This window comes from Oryzias latipes, chromosome 12 (genome assembly GCF_053564925.1).
Source record: "Oryzias latipes strain Hd-rR chromosome 12, Olatipes_Hd-rR_3.1".
NCBI classification, from domain to species: domain Eukaryota; kingdom Metazoa; phylum Chordata; class Actinopteri; order Beloniformes; family Adrianichthyidae; genus Oryzias; species Oryzias latipes.
In genome coordinates, this window is record NC_136248.1 from 8,574,511 (window position 1) to 8,596,836 (window position 22,326).

At 39.3% G+C, this 22,326-nt stretch overlaps 2 protein-coding genes across 4 annotated transcripts in view; one reads left to right on the top strand and one right to left on the bottom strand.

Annotated features, from left to right (window-relative positions):
- The first annotated feature begins 46 nt into the window (after window positions 1-46).
- wdr5 (WD repeat domain 5) lies at window positions 47-7,541 on the top strand. Its single transcript, XM_011481991.4, has 14 exons — window positions 47-286; window positions 923-1,027; window positions 1,223-1,331; window positions 2,487-2,560; window positions 2,683-2,772; window positions 4,578-4,667; window positions 4,747-4,830; window positions 4,912-4,967; window positions 5,205-5,251; window positions 5,368-5,443; window positions 5,583-5,616; window positions 6,343-6,417; window positions 6,505-6,592; window positions 6,680-7,541. The coding sequence occupies exons 2-14, from the start codon at window positions 947-949 to the stop codon at window positions 6,778-6,780; spliced, it is 1,005 nt and encodes a 334-aa protein (XP_011480293.1). The 5' UTR covers window positions 47-286; window positions 923-946; the 3' UTR covers window positions 6,781-7,541.
- A 47-nt stretch (window positions 7,542-7,588) lies between these two features.
- The window catches only part of rxraa (retinoid X receptor, alpha a), a 125,403-nt gene continuing 110,665 nt past the window's right edge, over window positions 7,589-22,326 (bottom strand). For all 3 annotated transcript variants that reach the window (XM_011481990.4, XM_020707820.3, XM_011481988.4), the window contains 5 exons: window positions 17,887-18,016; window positions 16,196-16,328; window positions 13,305-13,396; window positions 11,098-11,203; window positions 7,589-10,873 (listed from right to left, as the gene is read on the bottom strand). In XM_011481990.4, the coding sequence (XP_011480292.1) occupies window positions 10,726-10,873; window positions 11,098-11,203; window positions 13,305-13,396; window positions 16,196-16,328; window positions 17,887-18,016 (609 nt within the window). In that variant the 3' untranslated portion in view covers window positions 7,589-10,725. The remainder of the gene's footprint in view (window positions 10,874-11,097; window positions 11,204-13,304; window positions 13,397-16,195; window positions 16,329-17,886; window positions 18,017-22,326) is intronic.

Sequence of the window (22,326 nt, forward strand, 5' to 3'; positions counted from 1 at the left end):
TCTTAAGGGAAAACTGCATTTTGTGACGTTTATTCTAACTCGTGCCATCGATACTTGATCCTCACAGGTTTCCGTTACTTCTGTGTGTGACGCGCCTGCGCATTGCACTGGCACACTACATTCCCTCGTTTCTTCGTTGGTTTTCTCGCAGCCAAACGTATACAAGGAGGCAGGTAGATTAGTTTTTTGTAAGTTTAGGATCATATTACGAAAAAACAGACTGGTTTTAATCGTGTTTTCTTCGGTGGAGGAAAAAAATCTGGAGGTGAATCTGTAAAACGTTTCTGTAAGTATGAGCGTTTGCGTAAATCTTCATTGTCTGAGGAGTAGAGGGCCGCTTTTGTGGCAGGTTGTCAATAGCTAAAAACAAGTGACCGCATGTACATAGTGCTGATAGTTTTCCTGAACATCTAGCACTTTATATTTTTTAACGTCTATTTCATATCCATTTGAACATGCAACGCGTCTTTTTTTCAAGTACAAATATATAAAGTCTGTCTGAAGTTGCGCCAAAGGAAGGTATTCCGCGTCGCTTTTGTTATATGATGCTGTTTTCACCTATTATTTCTTTATGGTAAACATTTTGACGTTAAAAATGTGGAAGCTGACTTTAATGTACATCAAATGCCACTTCGCGATGTTTTTGTTTTGCCAGTTAAGAAAAAAGAGTTTTTATACGTCAGCGTACCGAAGCTAACTGAGCTAGCTAAAATTTTTAGCCATCGAGCTAATTTGTAAACGCTTAATTTAGCCAATACGGCTATACAATCTACATTGCAATTGTATGCATCAACTTTACCTTTTAATAAACAAAATATTTCTACAACACGTTAAACTATAAACGAGAGTATAATAAATTTGACGAAGGGGCTGTGCAAGCATGTAATTTGAAATACTTGTGTGCTCTTCTGTCTCCTTGCAGTGCTCAGTAGATGCTATTTTTTTCATGATGGCAACCGAAGACAAGAAACCAGAGACTGACACAAAACCTCCAGTTGTGCAGTCAGCATCTGCAAGCCAAAGCAAGGTCTGGATATAAGAAAATGACTGAGTACTCTGGGCCGTGTTCTTGTGCAACTGCAGCTTTGCATCAATTGTTTCTTTTGTTTTCCAATTAATACAAGATTAAATGGTGAACAATGCATTTTGGTTTTTGTTTTAGCAGAGTTGATATGTACTTCTTTTCTATCTTACCAATGGCATTAAATGTGCCCCCCCACAGTCTGCGCCTGCAAAGCCAAACTACAGCCTGAAGTTCACGTTAGCAGGACACACCAAAGCCGTGTCTTCTGTCAAATTCAGTCCAAGTGGAGAATGGCTCGCCAGCTCATGTGAGTTCATCCTCCTCTGTGTGGCTTTTAAGCAATGAATGTCTCAAAATGTACTCAACATGAAACCATTATATTGGTTGATGTTGACCCTGTTCAAAGGGAGTTTACTCAATGAAAAAAAAAAACTATGTAGAGTTTACAAAATGTTAACATTTAGGAATCTAAACAAGAGGCCGTCAGCTCTCATCTACCTGCCCAGCTGTTGGACAGGACAAGTAAAAAAAAAAAGAGAGAGAAAAAAAACAAACATTTAGGAATCTTGAGTTTATTTCAAATGATTTTTCGGATTAATTGTTAGAACAAAACATGTGAAGTAGTTATGTACATATATATTTTTTTACTAAAGCCACTTTAGTAGTGTTATTCCTTTCTGCCCCTTTGGCTTTTTGCCCTGACGTTGGACTTTAAAAGGCCCATTTCACCATGGTGTCATATTTTGTTCCATTCTCCGATCCGCCTCCAGAGTTAGTCTCAGAGATGAAATAGGTGGGTGAAAGGGTAAGACAATGCCAGGGCTGTAACCAGCATCCAAATACTTGGAAATCTTTCTATCTTTTCAAGAACAATGTTTGGGCATATTTGTTGTCTTTATAAATATAGTAGAATATAGTACAAATAAACTTCACGCATTGTAATTATCACTCTAAATCAGCAGAATAATGTTGGAATTCGAGGATATAAACTGACAGATATCAGCTAAAGATGGTAAAGTGTGACAGTTTCATGCTGAAACTGATGATGATTTATTTTCTGAACCAACAGTGTTTAGTTTTGTTGGGAAAACCAAAAAATAGAAACTTATAAAGTGCTGTTCACTGATGCTCCAATATCCCATAATCCATCCAACTAACATACGTCACTGTGCCTCTGTGCTGTGGAGGTGGGGAACACGTTGAACTAAGAAGTTAACATTCACTGAGGCCCCCAGCCCCAAAATGAACTTGTCAAGGAGAAATAATCAGAGAAAACTAGAACCAAATTAGAATTAAACGTAGAATGTTCTAATCTAGTAAATATAGTTTTCTGTTTATCAGATGTATTAAACTTGTCATTTGGATCAATTTGTATGCTGTGTTACATTTGTGTGTAGTGTTGGCTTCATAATTGATGTGATGACAGTAATTCATAGATTTGACTGATGTTCTCTTGTTCCAGCTGCTGATAAACTCATCAAGATCTGGGGAGCGTATGATGGCAAGTTTGAGAAAACCATATCTGGACACAAACTTGTGAGTAAAACTGTACTCTGATATTGCTCTGATATGTTCTCTGGATTTCCTGTGGGAGGAATAGATTTTAGAAGCGCCCTTCTCCTTCTTATGTGTCTGAACTATTTCCCATGATCCTGCAGGGCATCTCTGATGTGGCCTGGTCCTCTGATTCCAACCTGCTGGTGTCTGCATCAGACGACAAAACCCTGAAAATCTGGGATGTCAACTCGGTAAGAAGGTTCTGCACTTGTTCTAGGAGCCAAAACGTATTTTTTTGGCACTTATTCTTGTTTACCCTTTAATTTAGTATATTTCCCCTTTTTAATTTCCTAAGTAATGACATCTGGGTAAAAGGTTGTACAAGCATTCACTCACCTTCACTCAGGATGGCAGAGAAGAGGCATCTTGGACTGTTCATTTTTGTTAACAGCTATTTTTGCTGCTTTCATGCCACTTTATTGCTGCCATTTTTTTGGAGTCACCCTTTTCTTAATCAGATTCATCCACTCGTATAAAGTAAACACAGTTGGAGACGGCTGCTTTAGCCTATGAATGTCTTGAGTGTTAGATGACATTGTTTATATGATGCTTTGCGGCTGTTGACAGTTTGCTGAACAAAGAAGCGGCCATTTCCTCTCCAGTCTGTATTTTTAAGCAATGTGAGCTTTTTTCCCCCCACACAACTTTTTATTAAGGATTTTGTTCTGACAACACAGCAATCACAACAGTAGCAGTCGTATGTCTCTTACAGAAAAAAGGCTCCACTACATACATAATATATATAAAAACATGGACATGCTCACTGAGTCGATCAGCTACGCCAACCCCAGGAGGTTGGCAGAGACGGGAGCAGCATTGGGGGCAGCCTGCTGGGGTCTTCTTTAAACGGGCTCACAGAGACGTGGAGACACAGTGGAAGCCGGCTGTCATTCAGAAGCAGCTTCTGCAGCAGGAGTGGAGTGGAGCTGGAGAATCTCTGATCGATGAGACGTGGCTCAGATGCTTCTGTAGAGCTTCTCTAAAGAACTCATTCTGATCTCTAAACATCCTCCATGTCTTCCATGCATTGTCATGAGATGCACACAGACACCGCTCCATGCAGCCATCAGGCTGAAAACATCTGGTGGTAGCTCCTCCCACACACAGCTGGGGCGTCAAGCTTATGAACACAGTTTTGGACAGACGTCCAGCAGCAAATTCATGTGGCGAGGGAGAGGCGACCAACACCAATCGGTGTGAACGCAGCTTAAGATCCACATTTTACTCAAATGTCTGGTATGTTTTTGCCGTGTTTGCTTAGTTGCACTGATGTACAGTGTTCCCTCATTTATCACGGGAGTAACATTCTAGAAATAATAATAATTATAGATGTTTGAAGACTTGACTCACTCCACACTTCCTACACTTTTCTCAGACAGACATGAACATTTTCACACTTTTCTCTTCTTTAAACTCTAAAACTTCAGATCTGTTTGTGATCGAAGATTTTTCTGCAACACTGGCAAACTGAACACAGGAGACACAACATGGAGGAGATTGATTGTCAAGGTCAACAGTCAGTCAGGACACAGAACACAATCGGCTTTGTCGTGGGGAAAAAAGGCTGCAAAATTGTTCTGAAAAACCCGTGACTGGCGATATAACGAAGGAACACTGAGGTAGAAACACAGTAGCCATTTTTAATTGTTGGATTCCTAATGGACTATTAATAGACATGGTATGAACTTTAGCATATGCCCTGCCCCAATCGCTTTCAATAATATTCATTGATATGTGAGCGTTTAGCCAAACTTTCCTCGTGATCAGAAATCCTACCAAAAGTCTTGTTTTAACATTTGGCAGATTTTTTTTTCCATTCCAAAAACGGCACAGTAAAAATATCCCACGAGACGCTTGGCCAATAAGATCATCTTCTTTCCTTTGTTTATTCTGGATTAGAGTTATAGTCCAGAAAAAAAAAAGATTCAGGTTCAGAATCAAATCCTATTGCGGAAACGGTGCAGATGTAAACAGAGGAATCTTTTCTTAAATCCAGGGAAAGTGCTTGAAAACCCTGAAGGGTCACAGCAACTACGTCTTCTGCTGCAACTTCAACCCGCAGTCCAACCTCATCGTGTCGGGATCGGTGAGTGTCGGCATGACTCTTTGAGGATCAAAGCCGGGCCTGAACAGAGAAGTTGATCTTTTCTTCCTGTGGCTTCTAGTTCGATGAAAGTGTGAGGATTTGGGACGTAAAGACTGGGAAGTGTCTGAAAACTTTGCCAGCTCATTCTGACCCCGTCTCTGCCGTAAGTCAGACATTTTACTTTGCATCGAGCACATCTTCTGGAGTAATCGCCATAGAAACAACAGTTCTCTTGGTAACGCAGGTTCACTTCAACCGAGACGGCTCTCTGATTGTGTCAAGCAGCTACGACGGCCTCTGGTAAGTCCAGTTTCTCCTCGTTTGTTTTGACTGAAAGTCTTGTGGAAAGCTGGTAACATTCCAGCTGGACATCCTGTCCGGGGATGCTGCGTGACCTGGAAGAAATGTGTCTTTCGAGGAAAGGCATGCTCCAGTTTCTTAATTGGCTTTGATCTGATGGGAATGATTTGCATTGGTGTTCATTTATGCCTAACTCACCCCGCCCCCCCCAATTAAAAGGCACTTTTGTTATTTCAGTCGAATCTGGGACACGGCATCAGGCCAGTGTTTAAAGACCCTCATCGGTAAGATCAGTGGCTCCACAAAATCCTTCCAAATGCTTTATCCGACATTCTCTTCTGACAGTAAGGATCTTTGAAATGTGGTATTGATTTCTTTTTATCCTCTTGGTCTTGTTTAGATGATGACAACCCTCCTGTGTCTTTTGTGAAGTTTTCCCCCAATGGGAAATACATTCTGGCTGCTACACTCGACAAGTAAGGACTGGAAAGCATCACATGGATTGTTTTATCTGTGCACTGAGCAGTTCCACCTGCAGGGGGCAGCACATCCCAAAGAAAAGCTGCACTTTTATTCTCCTGAATGTTGCTGTCTGTTTTTTTTCTTGTTTTATAGCACACTGAAGCTGTGGGACTACAGCAAAGGAAAGGTAAATTCTTCCCACTACATTCTCTGGATAGGTTTATTCACTTTTTAAAGCTATTTTATCCTAAAAACAAGTGGCAGCTCTTTATATTTATGACAATCCTATTGTTGATCTAAAAGACTGACTGCAGAAAAAAATGCTAGTCATTTAATATAATTTGTTCAAAAAAGAAACACAGTTGAGCCTAATATACAGTGTTACCTCAGATATCGCTGGAGTTGCGTCCCAAACATAATCTCCAAGAAGCTAAATGTGAAGTATTCAGACAAACAATAATTATAGACGTTTTAAGGCTGTAAAACTCCTCACTAAACACACTTTATGCTCTTTTCTCAGACAGACATGAGCACTTTCATACTTTGATGTAATTTTAATGTAAAAATAGCTCAGAGGAGATGGATTAACAGGATCACAATGTGCTGTTGCCTGCTCTAAAGTCTGCAAAACAGCGGGGAAGCTGAACCGCCTCATAGCGAGGGAACACTGTATTCCATGTTTTTACAGTTTGACTTGTAAAAAGGAATAATAACCACTAAAACATAAAAAAATGTCTTAATAATGAAAAAAAAAAGGTCTTCAAGTGGCTGGTCGTAAAGAAGAGAAATGCTGCATGTGGGACAGACTGCAGGAAAAATTCCAATCATGCAGAAAACTGTTGGTTTTCCTTTGTTTTAAATGTTGTTCTGAAGCTCCTCATTGACTTTTGTCTTCTTTTATGTGAACTCCCAGTGTTTGAAAACGTACACGGGCCACAAGAATGAGAAGTACTGCATATTCGCCAACTTCTCTGTCACTGGGGGGAAGGTGAGCGCTCTCCTCACTGAGACTACTGCCAAAAAAAAAAGAAGTATTTTGGTGAAAAGGCCTAACTTGAGCTGCTCTCGGTTTCAGTGGATCGTATCGGGCTCGGAGGACAACATGGTTTACATCTGGAACCTGCAGACAAAAGAGATCGTGCAGAAACTTCAGGGCCACACAGGTGCACAGAGCTTTAAGACTTTTTACTTCATAGAACCGTCACCTCAATAAGTGATTTGATCTTTTTTTTTTTATGTTTTATTCCTAGATGTGGTCATTTCCACTGCCTGCCACCCAACAGAGAACATCATCGCATCAGCCGCTTTAGAAAACGACAAAACCATCAAGCTATGGAAAAGCGACTGCTAAAGCCCTCCCCAATAACCTGGATTCCTTTTATTCAATTTGTTCTTTTCCCACATTTTATTGGAAGATGAGGACGTTTTTGTACTGGTGCCGTCGACGGATGCAGAGAGTTTTTAAGTTGATGATATCTGACGCCTTTTTTCTTTAACAAGCGTCATCCTCTCACCTCCTCTGATGCCTCATCTAATTAAAAAAGAAAGAAAGAAGAAAAAAAAAAGGGTGATGTTTTCTAAAGCAACACTCTGTCCTTCTATGTTTTTGATATCAATCTCTTCTCCATAACAGCTTCTGTACAATAAATGTAATAGTTATTGGGCCTTTATTTCTGTTTGTACCTTTGTGTATCTGTGCACTACCATCTGAGCAAACCGGTGACATTTCCATCAAGCTTCAGGTGTAATAAAAAAAAAAATAAGGTACTCAAAGACTCCTTTATGTATTTATTCAAAGGCAGCAATATAGTTTGTTTTTCTTTCCTCTCTTCAAATGTCAGGATTTTTTTCCAGGCATTTCTGCAGGAAGTGACTGGACTTTAATTTGGGGAATTTACAAGCAATTAAGGCATTGAAATGTCAAAAGTAAAAAAGGAAAAACCGTTTCAAAGCATTCTTTTGTGTGTGGCCATCCAGTTGTATTCAAACACTTGTACATATTGCACTGCAAAGTGTTTTCATGAACTCTGCTTGATGAAGTCGTGCTCACAAGGCAGCAGCCTCTGTTTGCATTCGCCTGCTTTCACCTAATAAAACCAGTTTTTGTATGTTTCCCTCGTCTCTCTGTGTCTGCAGCAAAAACACCAAACCAGCTTCAGTCACTTTGAATTTTTTTTAATAACCTTTTTTTCTTTTCATCCATTAAAAGGTAAAACATTGGAACAATCCACAAAGAACAGATGACAAAATTCTCCTTAGAAATAGACCAAAAAAAAAAAACGGACGCTCCCATCGTGCGGCGACAGGTTTGAAAAGGAAAAAGCGACACAGTTAAAGTGCCAAAAGCTGACTATTTTGCCCACATTACATTTTTGAGTCGAGTAATCTTTTTTCCACAAGTTTAACGGCTCACAGAAGAGGAGAGAGTACACAAGCAAAGGATAAAATGACCTTTGTACAAAAATAGATCTTTTTTTTCCAAGTGTGTGTGTGTGTTTTTTAATTTCCTCCTTTTTAAACAAAACATTGAAACTGCACGCGACAAAGAAAGCAGTGATTGTGTCACAAGCTCGGCTTTTCCTGAAAACACTGGTTGAACATAAATTTGCAAAGCAACATTTTGGAGAGTTTAAAGTCTTAACCCTTGTGCTGTCCTATGGGGTCCAGATGACCCGATCCTTACATTGATGTGTTATTCCTTCCATGACAAAGGTGGATAAAGGTGAAGAGGATTTCATGTAATCCATGGACATCAGTGAAGATCACAAATCTTTGAAGAAAAAAGGTTCAGAGCACTGTCTAGTGGGTCTAGATGACCCAACTCCCAATGGTAAAGTGCCCAGGATAGCACAAGGGTTAACCATATTTATTTTTTATCTCCTTGTCTTTTTTCTTTTGAGGTCACAAAAACAGCCAAAAAGCTGCTGCTGGTTGATCAGGATTCATTTTTTAATGTATACAATGCAAGTCCAACCCCAAACGACATTGTGGAACTGCAACCGTTTGGTCAAAAAAGACTGTAACCCTCTCCTTCAATTTTGGAAATACTCGAAAGAACTGATCTGCTGTTATATATTTATAAATATACACACATGTACATATTAACAAAATAGAGCTTTAATGTTTATAAAGCATTCATGTAGGCAATTCTTCTACGTTGGTGATCATTTCTATGTCTCCTGCTGGAGGGGCCTGCTCGTTCATCACTTCATATGGCTTAAGAGACCTGCAGTCACAGTCAACCTCGGATTAAACACAAAGATACGGCTTTGCACCTCGGCAATGATTGTTTAAAGTTTGCAGTTTTCATATTTTAATCTGCCTCTGTTAAAAAACAAGGGTGAAGAATTTCAACAAAATGTATCAAACTCTGAACAAAAAAAGTGAACATATAAATACTGTAAACTGAGCTCAAGCAGGCAGTTAATACTGTCACCAGGATAGGTTGCAAGAATCCGAGTTGCCTTGTTGAACAGAACCAAACAAAAGCCCAAACGATCATTTAGGAAATATTGCTCTGTTATTTTAGCCTGATCCAGAGGAGCAGGGATGATTTCAAAGATTAATTTCATCACTCTACCACTAGAGGGAGCCAACTGCAATTAAATTACAAATGCATGATTCAAGTTCTCCAGCTCTCCTCTAAAATGAAGATCTCTGCTGATCTTTATCGCCTGGTGGAACTTTTTATAGTGAAGATAGCTTCTTTAAATAATAGTTCACATGAAATTTTGTTGTTGATTCTTCATGGAGCCACTTTCAGTTTATGTTGTGAAAACTGGTTATGTATTCATGAAAACACAAATAAGCTCCACATGCTCCTCAGAAATGTGAATTTCGGAGGAAACAATGGTGCTTCCGTTTGTCTTGTTACTCTTTATTTTTTTAAGATGAGTTAAGGTGCAAGATGGAAATCCATTTTTAGTACTTTTATCATCGTAGTCCTGCCAAGAAATCTAATGATAGGCTCTTCCAAAAAGAGCTATTCCTCAATAGATGCTTGTCATTTTGGGGTGAAAGAACCAGAACAGATTGACCTTTAACTCTTTGAACAATGCCGACGCCCACCTCACACATTTACATACGTCTGTGGACGATCTTTGGAAATGCACTCCATGCATAGTCTTAAGCTGCAACGTTTTGAGAAAAACAGAGTAAAAAAACATGGGCGTCTAGCACATTTATACAGAACATGGAGATATCTGACTCTGCAGTTCAGATCGAATGACACTTGGGTCGTCTGTAGAAGTGCCAAGTCGTCTCCTCTGCCGTCAGGTTAAGTGCCGAGTAGCAAACAAAAAGACAAACAAACAAAAGAGTGACTCTGCTGCAGCAGACAAGCGCTTCTCCCATAGAGGGGATGCTAAAGGTTTGGACACAGAGGTAAATGTTACAGTGAAAACTAAAAACAAACAAACATCCTGTATACACTTGTAACTTTCCGTACAGGTAGATATGAGGTGATTTTTGGATTTCTGAATGTGCAGTCTGGTGTGTTCACAGGAAATGAGAAGAACCGATATTAAGGATCACTTTTCAGACAACTAAATGCGCTGCACAGAAAACGGTTCGGACAAAAGTAGTCCCTGTGCCTGCCGCTGTAGCGTAAAGCCAGTGGAGCAGCATGCAGAGCCGCATGGATTGTACATTGCAGACGATTCTCCGTCAGTTATTAAGGGTTAGTTAGTGGACTACTCAGACATCCTTGCACAGTGCTGATACAGTAAGACATAGTTGGATTTGCTGGGCGGAGACCTGAGCTTTGTGAGCATTTGCAGTCTCGTTAGACCACCTCTGACCCTTCAGCAGTGGTCGGTCGGTCGGAGCGTGTGTCTCCTCCCGAAAACCAGGGCCCACTAAGGTCCGAGTCAAAACATCCCGTGGAGAGTCTAGGATTGTCCTCGTCAAAAGTGACATCATTCAGGTGAGCATACCTGCCGGTTTTACTGCTTTTTCTTGTCAGGCTGGTAGCAGAGATGGAAAACAAAGGCTCAATACGGCTGCTTGTCCACCACCTGTCCTCCTCCTAGTCCTTTGATGTCATTCTGATGTCATTCTTGTTGCTGTTTGGATTTGACCTATTTTCATTATATATATTTCTTATTTATAGCTTTTTTTACAAAGTATAAAACAAACCCTTTAGCGTGATGCAGTTTAGGTTTTGAGACCCATCCAAGAGCGGTAGAGGGGATGGAGATAGAGGGTGGGTCTCCATCCACAGTCTTTATGTCTGTCCCTTGATGAAGACTTAAAAAGGGGGGTGAAGGGGACAGGAAGAGAGCAGGGCTGTCGGTTATTATGTCATTTGATGCGGTGCTTCGAGCATCTCCATGAGGAAGGTGTCAATGGGCGTGTCCCCGATAAGCTTAAAGAAGAACAAGTGCTCCAGACACTTGAGGCCGATGGAGCGCAGCGCCGGTAACCGCAGCAACAGTTTGGCAAACCTGACGAACACAAAACAGAGACACCGTGATTGACGCAGACCCTGCAACAACTCTGAGTTTTCATCTGTTTGAGATTATTCTATTGCAAAAAAAAGGAGGTAGTATCATATTTAGTGATTTTTGTGACTCAAGATTGAAGGGGCTTCTTAGGAAATAAGTAGCAGACTCTTAAACCCTGCAACCCACCGCAGAGACCTCTGCAGTGGCGTTTGGGATCATCTCACCTGCCCGGCTGCTCAGGGTACTTTTGTTTGCAGTAGGCCTCTAAGGATGCGTAGACTTTCTCTCTCAAGGCTTCTACTTCACCAGGGTTAGAAAGACCTTTAGAGTCTGCAGAGACACAGAAACGGAAATAAGAGTCACCAAAGTGGGTAAAACTTAGGCTGAATCTTTTCTTAGAGAATCTATATTGATCCATCAAATCCACAATCTACAATATTTGCTGTTAATTTTATTGAAAGATTTCAAAATGTAAAAAAAAATTAATGCAGCCCACCCAATTGTTTTAGAGCATTTTGTATGCTTTGTTTTAAACAGCGCAGTTGACCTGTCAATCAGTCTCCTCCATGCAGTGTCTCCTGTACAGAATACTTACCAAATCTACACACATTTTCCATCAAACTGATCTTTGCTTTCATTCAATAACTGGACTTATTTTCAATGAAAGTTTGAACTTTGAGAGTTTAAACAGGGCAGAGAATTTTAAAAATGTTCATGTCTGTCTGAGAAAAGTCTATAGTGAGGGGTTTTACAGCCGTAAAACATCTATATTCCTTCATCATGGATTTCAGAACGTTACTCCCAAGATAAACGAGGGAACTTTGTAGTGCAATTCTTCTCTTATTTGAATCAAATCCAAAATGAGGTTACAAAAAAGCCATGCCGATCTTCAATGGGAATTCTGTAAGAACCCTGAAAACATCCTCCATCCCGCTGAACTCCAAGATGTTTGACCAACATTTAAAAAAAGAAAAAACGTTTCCATCTTTTTTGCAAGGACTCATTTTTAAAAACCGTGTTTTAGTATCAGTGTCTTGCAATTTGTACAGCTTCTCATTTTAAAAGTAAGAAAGACATCAATTATTAATGTATTTAGATATGTTTAAAAGAGGGATAACTGCATGACAGATATATATTTAGGTTAGAAAAATAATACCAAAATGACTACATTATTTGTCATGTATATTCTTTTACTAATGACCTACAAACAAGCGTGAATATTAAAAAGAAAACTAAAAGACAGCTGCAACACTCATTTTTTTATTTGGTAAATAAAAGCTTTAATGAATTTATTTTTTTGTGCCCCACAACGTTGGGGGGAGGGAGGGGGGGTTACAGCTCACTCATTGAGTTTTAACCTCACAGCTCTACATGAACATATGTCACCGCATTCTGGGTTACCTCAATTAAGGCTGTGCTAATTTAAGCTTCAGTGAAGGACGCGCCTTTGATTCACAAAACAAACACATCATTTATTAACATTTCTGATGAACAAAGCCTTGTGCGATCGACCAGCAATTATTGAACATTTGCTCTTAATGGCTGGACTAGATCCGCCAGTGTGGGAAAGGAAGGACTGAGGGCCCTTTTAGCCTCACTGGCACCTCCTCTCCTCCACACCCCAACCCCTCTGCTCCCCCAGTCAGACCAGTCTCGCAAACCGCTAATTAAGGAGGATCCGGATGGAAAAGTGAACCGGAGGCCAATGGGCCTGCATGTGGCCTGGACAGTATGTGCAGTTTAGAAGATTGGGGTGTGCGTGTGTGTGTGTGTGTGTGTGTGTGTGTGTGTGTGTGTGTGTGTGTGGAGGGGGTGTTAAGCATATCTGCAAAGGCCTCACGAAGCTCTCACTCAAAGGGTGTTTATCTTATTTTCTAAATTCATGGTTGAATCTTTGCAGGGAGATTTTTTTCACGGCACTAAAATGAGTCTTGGGTTTTGATAAGAGCAGAGTTAAGGAGAGCCTCCACTCCAACAGCTGCAGAAAAACAGGAGGTAAAGGTGGGTTTGACACCTGGGATCACTCAGGGAGGAGGAAAGAGGGTGTAGCGTTCTCCACTTTTTTCTCTCTAAAAGAGTAAACTTGCACCTATTTCTATTTTTCTTATCTTTAGTCTTGCTCGCCATTTTTGTTGCATCGGTAATGTTAGGCTGGGGGTGTGAGGGGCTGTAAGCTAGCAGGAAAGGGTTTCAACAAATGGGTGACGGGAAATGAGGACGGCTTACTTTGCACTAACAGCCCAGCCCACAACTCAGAGACAAACTACTACTGTCCAACTACTATCGCTCTGCAGAAACTATGTCCTAGAAAGCAACAGTTTTTTGGATTTTGGCTAAAAATGACAATATCATAATGAAAAAACCACTGGGAAAGCTTTTAGCGATGATCAGACTGGGACTATATACAAATCTTCCATACGAACACAGTTACCTGGGTTGAAAAGAACAATGGCTCGAAGGCACCCCAGTTCTGTCTTGTCCATCTGCATGTCCCTCATCTTTGACACCAGCTCTGTCAGAACTCTGCAAAAGACATCAAAAAGAAAGAAAGAAAAAGTCAGATGTGGGGTTCATTAAAATTCAACACTCGGCTATCGTGTCATGTCAAACATCCAGCGTGAAAAGCTATGACCACAGGAAGCCATTTGACCTTAAGTGGTAGACTTTGCTGGAGAGTTTTCTGGAGTTACCTAAAAGGGTCCAATCTGAGCTGCAGGAGAAGCTTGCATCCATTTTAGCCCTAAGTAGTCTAAGAACAATCACATCAACTGTGTAGAATAATATAGGAATGATGCCCAGCCACACATTAGTACAGTTTCATTCCAAATTGAACATGAAGGTTTATTAAAGTTTTTAGCTTTGACATTTTTGGTTTAAAACAAACATAACTAGATTTCTGAAACATCATTGTGACACCCTTTGAATAAATCCTTAGAACATTGAATCAGAGTCAGAATCAGAATCAGAATCGGAAAGCCTTTATTGTCATTGTTACACAAGAAACTTGTGACAACGAAATTTCCGGTGCTCTCCAGCTGCTTAAACAATAAAAATAGGTAATCTTCTAAAGAATTATAAAATTCTGTTTAACTGAAAATATACATATGTACAAGCTACATAACTTTTACTGGCGGTGGTATTTAAAATCGGCGTAGCAAAAATCCAAAAGTAAATAAAATACAAACAATAGAACAAAAAGCCATGCTGGAGAGCTGAGAGCCGCTGCACTCGCGCGCGCCGCCGCTAGCTATTTGGTTTTTAGACATTTTTCACATTGTTTTGAATTTGTCTTTGATTTTTTTCTTTAAAAGAAATGTTTTCATTTTGTTTCTACAAGTTTGATCTTTGTTATAACATTAAAAACTGTTTGATCTCATTTTTTTGTGATTTTTCCAATTAAAAAGCCAAAATTTACTACGGTATTTTCCGCACAATAAAATGCCCTTAAAAGTCTGAATTTTTTTCAATAATTGACAGTGTGCCGTATAATCCAGAGCGCCTTATATATGGATTATTTCTGGTTGTGCTGTTGCAAGCAAGGCTGGGTGTTATTGTGAATAAACTACCGTAGCTAACATGTAGCAGCGTCAAACTGTTTTTTTTACGTGTTACTAGGAAGGTGGGAGTTGACATTGTCACACTAATGTTAGTTTAGGGCTGTCAGTCTGTTTTTTTAGGTGTTGCAAGCAAGGTACTGTGAATACGCTAATGCGGCAAATGTCTCTAATTCAAAAATAGACTTTTTTGAATATAATTTATTATTACTCTTTTTTTGGAAATGAAGGATGGAGCTCAGTAGCTGACAGTTTGTATGGCATCACTGGTGGGTGTGTCTCTCAAACTGCTCCCCCTTCTATGACTGCATCTTAGTCCGTTTCTTTCTTGCCCTCCCGTTTGGAGTCTCAGGTCAATTGCTGCTCTTAATTCAGCACAATTCAATTTGCTCCAAACCAAAAGAGCAACAAGGAAAAAAAAGGGAAGACAGAAGTGGTGACTGGAGTGTGTGAGTTCATTAGTTTCTTCATTTGGATGGGCAAAAGAGAGACGGTAGTAGGTAATGAAGCCTAATCACTACCCTGAATCCTCATCTCTGCCACACTGAGTGAAAAGATAGCATAGGTCTTGTAAATGCTAGTTACCGGGCAGATCAAAGGGTTCCAGCTCTGCTCTCAAACACATCAAAGTTTTACTTTTGTACGATAAAGCAAACACCTCAGAAATCTTTTTCTTTTTTGTTTGCTTGTTTTATTTTGGACTTCTTTTTCCATTGTTTTGGCAATGACTGTAGGAGCTTGGCTCAGTTTTCTTTTGGAAATTTCGACGTTCTTGGCAGAACCGTTTGGGTTGGATTGGGAATGCCTGGCCATAATCAGAGATCCTTAATTGTTCAGTTCAATTCTGGGTCACTTCAGCATTTTCACACAACTCTCCAGAGGTTATGGCAGCGATTTTGTGGTTTTACTATATAAGATAAAATGTTAAGAACTGAATGCGTTGGTTTTGGGTCAACTCTTCAGACTCACCAGCCCGCATCATGATGCTTCCATTATCATGTTTGAGTAAAAAAAATAAAAGTAAAACCTTTTTCTTATTTAAGAAGCCAGCCAGGTATCTTAATGAAGAAAAAAAATTAGCTGATTTTTTTTATTAACTTAAAATTTTAAAAACAATTATAAACACAAAAATATGTATCATTTTCTATTTGATAATGACCAACATCAACTCCTAAAAAAACTTCAGCAGAGATTTCTCTACTGAAAGATCATGTCACATCAATTCTTTTTTCATGTGTTGCTCAACATTTGAAATTATTGTGTCTTAAAAAAAGGCATATGCATTTTTTGGTAAAGATTTTACAGAAAGTATATCAGTAACTTCCAAAACATTCCATCTTGAATCCGCTCAGACTGATGATGCTGAGGAGAGTACGTCTGTTTTTCAGCTAGCTATCCCAGAACGTCAAACGTCACCAGCGTGGTTCCTGAGTTCTCCTGACTTCACTCAACTTTGCATGGAGTTTTTTACATCTTCTGAGCAGGTCAGAGTTTCCTTGAGAGCTCCAATACGCATTGGTACACATATTTATTACACTGGACTCAGTCAATAGTTCCGACACTGCTCAAAACTTCAAGTAAAAGTGTAATATTTTGTTAAATAAAACATAAATGGCAGATGCTGTCATAAAGCAGAATATTAAAGTTTGTTAAAGCTCAAGCAGGATTTGTGTGTGATGACTTAGGAGCCAATGTAATCACAACTACAAGCCTTTAAAATATGGGGCCGGAAACGGTGTCAAAGTTTAGAAAGGTAGAAGTAAATCACCTGTCAAAGATGGCTCCGACTCCGGCGCTATGAGCGCTGTTGCGGTGGACGTGCAGCCCCGTCGCCAGCAGAATCCCGTCTTTCACTGCTATGGAACGGTGTGAGAATGATGCAATGAGGAGTTCATTCCAACCTGAGGAAGATGAGGGAACAGATTGCAGAAAAGTGAGAAATATGCAACAGTGCATGCTGCATTCAGATGAAGTGAAATGGACAACAAAAGTAGAATTCCAATGAAGCAATTAGAAGCACCATGAAACCCTGCAGTTTTCCCAAGCAAAAGCATCAGGTTATTACTAAGACATCTGAGTCGTGTGTTCTAAAGAGACAGGCGTGTTAAAGGGATGAACTGCGCCTGCCATCACAATAAAGACAACAGGCTTGATGTGCCAAAGCAGGGGGCCTGACATGGGGGGCGGCGAAGACACTAGACGCCGCTGCAGGAGTGACAGGGCTCCTTTAACTGTTCTGCCTGGTAACACTCGCCTCTTCTCCCCACAGTTGATTTGGCTTTGAGAGAAGCTGGGATGCTTTTATCCGTGATACAGCAGAACTAAAGTGGTTATTTATAGAAAACCTGAGAGCAAAGAAGAGACGAGCTCTGCAGAATAATGTCTTTCTACTCTGGTGAAGTCTCTCCATCATTGAATGTGAAAAGGAGGAGAAATGATGGGAGCATTTTTTTTTTTAAAGTGATGGCTCTGCTGCGCATATCTGTTTTTTTCCACATGATGGTGTAATTCGGAGTGACAGGCCTGGAACGTAGGCAATGTGTTGGGAGAACCCTGAAGAGCTTTCAGCATGTGGCAGCGGTGAATGTAGCAGAAGTGACAGATGATTCACTCCATGCTGCTTGGAGCTGCATCTGTGATCTTTAGCAGCTAGTTTGCTTTTCCACAAAAATCCGATTAATGCAGTAATTATGGGAGTGTGGCCTAAGTCGGGCAGCCTGACACCATTCTTTTCCAACTTTAAGGAGTTAGCTGGCGTAGTGCTGACCTGCATTGATTACAGAATACTTGGATATTTGAAAATTTGAGTACAAATATGATGAAATATTAGTAATATTATAAATATAGTAAAGTATGGTAAAATAAACTTTTGTCAATGTAATATCGCTTTAATATGGAGAATATGTTTGGAATTTAAGTGAAAAAATTAAATAAACCACTTGTGCCACTGTCACTGGAAGTTTATAAATCTTCAAAGTAAAGTGTCAGTGTTTTCTAGTTTTTAAAGAGTCATTTTTTTAAGGTGTTGTGGCAATTCCCTATCTTCTCGTCATCTATCGACTGGAACGGTAGTCCAACAAAATTTTGAAGATGGAAAAATTGTGGAAAACATTTGAAGGATTTGTTGATAAATGACCCTAAACAACATTAATGTTTATGTTTTTTTTACTGCAGAAGTTAACCAGGAAGTTGACAGAAACACTTTTGACTGTGACTGGCTTTGAAGTAACACAATCTTTGTGTTTTTATCTGTTATGTTTTGTTGATTCTGATCTCCTGTTCTAATTAAAGGTATAAATGATGGTGATTAAATAAATATTATTTACATTTTCTTTCTTCCAGTGCAAAGACACACATTTAGCAACCATTAAACATACAAAGCATAGTAAGAATGGTAGTTCAATCCATGAATGTTTGATCTTAATTTGTGAAATTAATGGGACCCAAGTGCTGACCCACCTGCTCGGAGCAGGATGACCTGATCATCTAGCGGCAGGTCAGAGAAGTGAGGAATCCTTTTGGCCCACTCCACCAGGGTAAATAGCTGCTTGTCAGCTGCTTGACAGATATTTGTCACTGGGTCGTTGGGCTAGGAGAAAACAAACACAAAAACAGCTCAAATGAATGAATGCTACATTTGTATTTTCACTTCATCGCTTGTTTCGACTCTCGGGCCAATCGTGGATTAAGTTTCCCATCGCTGCCTTTTTTGCCACACACTTCGACACTGAACAAGTGCTACTCTGTGAGTGATACCCTGCAAAGAGGAAGGTGAGGAGGCAGACAAAACAAACAGTCACTTTGTCCCAGCTTGTGGAGGAAATACCTGCAGAGAGCTGCTGGGTGAAAAAACAACTTTCGCTGAGCGGGCTCTTCCTTTTGGGACCTTTGAGTTGAAACACTTTCGTACTGCTGGCGGAGCTCAAGAGACCCTTGAGAGGCTTTACTGAGACACTTTCCTAATGAACAAGTGCAGGGAAGCTTAAAGGGGGACCTTGTAATATATATACCCAATGTGTTCTATGGATGGTTTGGGGTTTTTGATGCACATAAGCTTCCAAAACCATCTCATTATTACATCGCATTATACTTTAAAAAATATTATACAATCTCACAGAAAAGTCCTTCCTTCATGCTTACATGTGGTTGAAGGGGCCAAAAAAATGTCACAAGAAAAAATGATGCTTTTGCAAAATAAGAAAAACAAACAGCTCTGATTTTAGCTAACAAATGAAAAGGTCTGACTTTTTTCATTGCTCAGGACAGCAAAGCTAACAGGTTTCTTGGTAACAAACAGTCCAGATCAAGCAGAGAGATGGCTGCAATGATTTATTGATTTTTTTACGTTGTCAAGCCTTGAGATGTTAGGAGCGTAACAGCAGGAGTAAAACACAACACAGATAGCCCTGGCATTTTTAAAAATGCATAGCTTTACATTTATTGCTTAAATAAAACATATCAATCCTAATTATGCGCTTTTCCCCAACATATTCTCATTTTTATAAGCCGACTGTACTCTGCAAACTATTTGAAAGTTGCAAAGATTTAAAACCTCTATTTTAGGTTTCAAGCTGTTTTAACTTATCTTTGCCCGACACCTTTCCAAGCTTTTCCCAAAATCACCGTAGAAGAACTGTTTTTTCTCATTAAGAGCTATAGGATCTATAGATAGGGAAAGGATTACTAAAATGCTCCATACTGTTGGCAAAAGAAAAACTAAGAATAAGTGCTAGTTTTAGATTTGATGAGAATTTATTAAGATGGGCTAACTTGTACTAGGATTGTATTTTCATCTTGTTCACATTTTGTTCTAAAATGAGTCATTTATTTCTAGACACACTAGTTTTTTGTCACTGTAATTAAAATGAACTACAATTAGTTACATAAAAATTAAAAAAATACAAACTATTTTCTTAGAACTAGCAAAAGCTACATATTATTGGGCTGTAAAGATTTTAATTTGAAGTATCTCCAACTTTTTATGTTTTTTTCCCCCCTTTTTGAATTCTTTTATGGAACTTCTCGTTTCTAGATATTGATATATCATAAGATTACTTATTAAGTAAAAATGACTTGCTGCATGGATAGATAATTGTACTACTTTCTAGTAATTTTATTCTTAAGATTAGTGTCCTTTTCATATTTTAGGCCACCTCTTTTTTGCTGTGATTTAGAGGGACACAAATTCCAACATTTGCAGGACGATAAAGATGATAATATAATTAAATGGTAATCTTTTATTAGAGAAAATGTTCCAACAATGAAACTGTCTTTAATATCTTAAAGGTAAATTTGTAGGTCTCTGTTACACTGGGTGTAAGAAAAAAAAAAAGAGCAATAATTTTTCTAAGGTTACCTTACCGCAGCATAAACTGGTTTATTAAGAAAATTCCCAAAATGTGGTCAGTCTTAGTCCAGTAATTTATGTCAGTGGTGTGACTAAGTGGAACCCCAAACAAAACATTGTTCACTGTGACACAAAACCAAGTAAGCCATCTTAAATACAGTACGTCTTCCTTGTGTGAACTTACAGTCCCATAAAGACAGTCTGCAACTTCTTTGCCAGTTCTCACTTAAAATCCCTCAGATCGAAGCTAAAGCCAGAAGGATCCTGGCATCAACCGCAGCTCTCATGAGGAGATTAGTTCAAGATGAAGAAGGAATCTGATCTGCATTCACTTTCTCTGTTTGTAGTACAAAGACGTAGGACTAACCTGTCCTCTCCTCCATGCTCCCTCCCTGAAGGGAGACACTCACTGTGCTGCATCACATCCCTGCAGCTGAAACACTAGAGCAAACACTAAGCAGACACTGCTTTGGAAACTTTCTACTTCAGAAACAGAAAGACAACAGGCGTCTTATGAATATTTAAGTGTGGGATCTCGGTGGAGGACAGTGGACTGATAGCCTCAGTTTTCAGCTCCATGTCTTCTCCAGACATGGATGTACGACGATCTATTCCAAATGCAGGTCAGGAAAAAATAAATAAATAGAAAAATAAAACAGGTATCAACTCTGCCTCATGAGGAAGAGAAGTCTCAGAGTTCACATTAAAATCCATGAACCTTATGGATGCTGAATGGACGCTGACCAGTTTTATTTATTTTTTTGCTTCCGTTGGTGGAGATGACAGGGGAGAGAAGTTTACACTCTCCAGGACTGTTTTCAAGCATCACATTACTGTGTTTAATGTTCAGCTACAATGGACTAGTGAGCTGTGTCCTTCTATTGTTAAGCTCTGAGAATTAACATACTCAAGTCACTGCTAGATGAATAAAAAGAAGTAAATAAGCAAGAGAATTTGACATAAAGTTTCCTTCTATTTGTTTAAACATCTGCCACAAACTGCACTATCTTCATTCCAGGCAAATAACAGGATTTACGGCATCATAACTGCAATGCAGCTGGAGAAATGCCAGGCTTGCATACTGTCCTATGAAATTTTCATCACTTGAGGAGGGGAGACGAAAGATTTGCCTTTCAATTTTTCATTATTCTGCTTGAACCGGTTTATGTTGGTGTGACAACATGGAGGAAATTGGCCGCTCGCACAAATCAGCATGAAAATGAGTTGCTCAAGTGTTCCACTTATTTTTAGAATGAAGAAAGAAAACTCATCCTCAAATCCAAGTGGGGATGACTCATCAACTAATTACTCTCCAAACAACAGCCATATTTTCGCCTCTCCATGTGAGAAGGATGGAGAGCTTCGCGATAATAGACAAGAAAACTGATTCCAAAGAAGTAAGAGATCGGCGATCTAAGGGAAACATTGCAGATTAGCGAATGAAAGAATCCTCTCCTCTACTCCTGCTCCTGAAGGGAGAACCTCTACTCTGACTGAAGGCATATTACTAACGCCTGTTTAACTCCTGTTCTAGGTCACCATGAGATAAACACACTTTTATTCAGCTTGGCCAGACCCCGGCCATTAGACAGCGGCGGTAGCCTATTCATGGTGTATACTCATGACCCGGGCCCTGTGATTAATTATAGTACGGGGCAGCGCTTTTCAATGGAGGCCTGGTGAGGGGGGTTGCCTGTTGCCAGTACTCAGAGAGCAGCTCTTGTGCCCGGGGCAGCTTGAATGCAGATGCTCTGCCAAAATTCCAAGCTCCAATTCATTTAAAGAGTTAGATTCCCTAAATTTAGAAGAAAAAAAAAAGATAGCTTTTTCTTGGAGCTTTTGAGTGATGTATGAAATTTTGAAAAAGTTACCGTAAATGTGTAGAATTATTAAGGAAAATAAATTAAAAAAAATGCAAATATTCTATCAAGCTCAAATAGACATTATTTAAAAAAGGAAGCATAACTAAAATGATCAAACCTAAATGGAAATTAATTTAGACAGATAAAAAAGGTGGTATAAGATTGTGGTTTAGGATAAATTAGCATCACATCTGTGACTCTGTTTCAGATATTGAAACAAATTTGTCGTACTCCCACTTTTGTTAGCAAAAGCCTTAAAACAGATTTCGCACATGTGGTCTGTTGATCCAAGTCTTAAGTTGCAACAGTTCAATATAACTGAAGATATTGATTTTTGGGAGCAAGCTCCACTTTACTCATTGCCATTTTAATGTACAGAGACAGGCGGAGTAATCTTACTCTGAACAATAGACGTCCAAAGGGGCAGGGTGGTGAAAAAACAAAAATCCAGATTTTTCCAAAAATAAATCTTCCGAAATGCCAAATTTGAATTAACTGTTCACCAGTGCTCCCTCAGACATGTTATCAAAATGATCTCCCGTCCTTTTATGTCTTGCTTTCGAGTGCTTTAGCTTGTAATTAATTACACTTTGAATTCAGGTCAACTTCCAATAGAGATGTTAAAATAAGATTTTTTGTTAAATATTTGCAATTGTGCAATTTTTGCTTAAGAAAATAAAGGGAGGTAAA

Excerpts from the sequence above, each read along its gene's own strand:
- wdr5 (XM_011481991.4), top strand. The coding sequence starts at position 947 with ATGATGGCAACCGAAGACAAGAAACCAGAGACTGACACAAAACCTCCA. Across the intron at positions 1,028-1,222 it reads CATCTGCAAGCCAAAGCAAG|TCTGCGCCTGCAAAGCCAAA; the intron begins GTCTGGATATAA and ends GCCCCCCCACAG. Across the intron at positions 5,617-6,342 it reads GGGACTACAGCAAAGGAAAG|TGTTTGAAAACGTACACGGG; the intron begins GTAAATTCTTCC and ends GTGAACTCCCAG.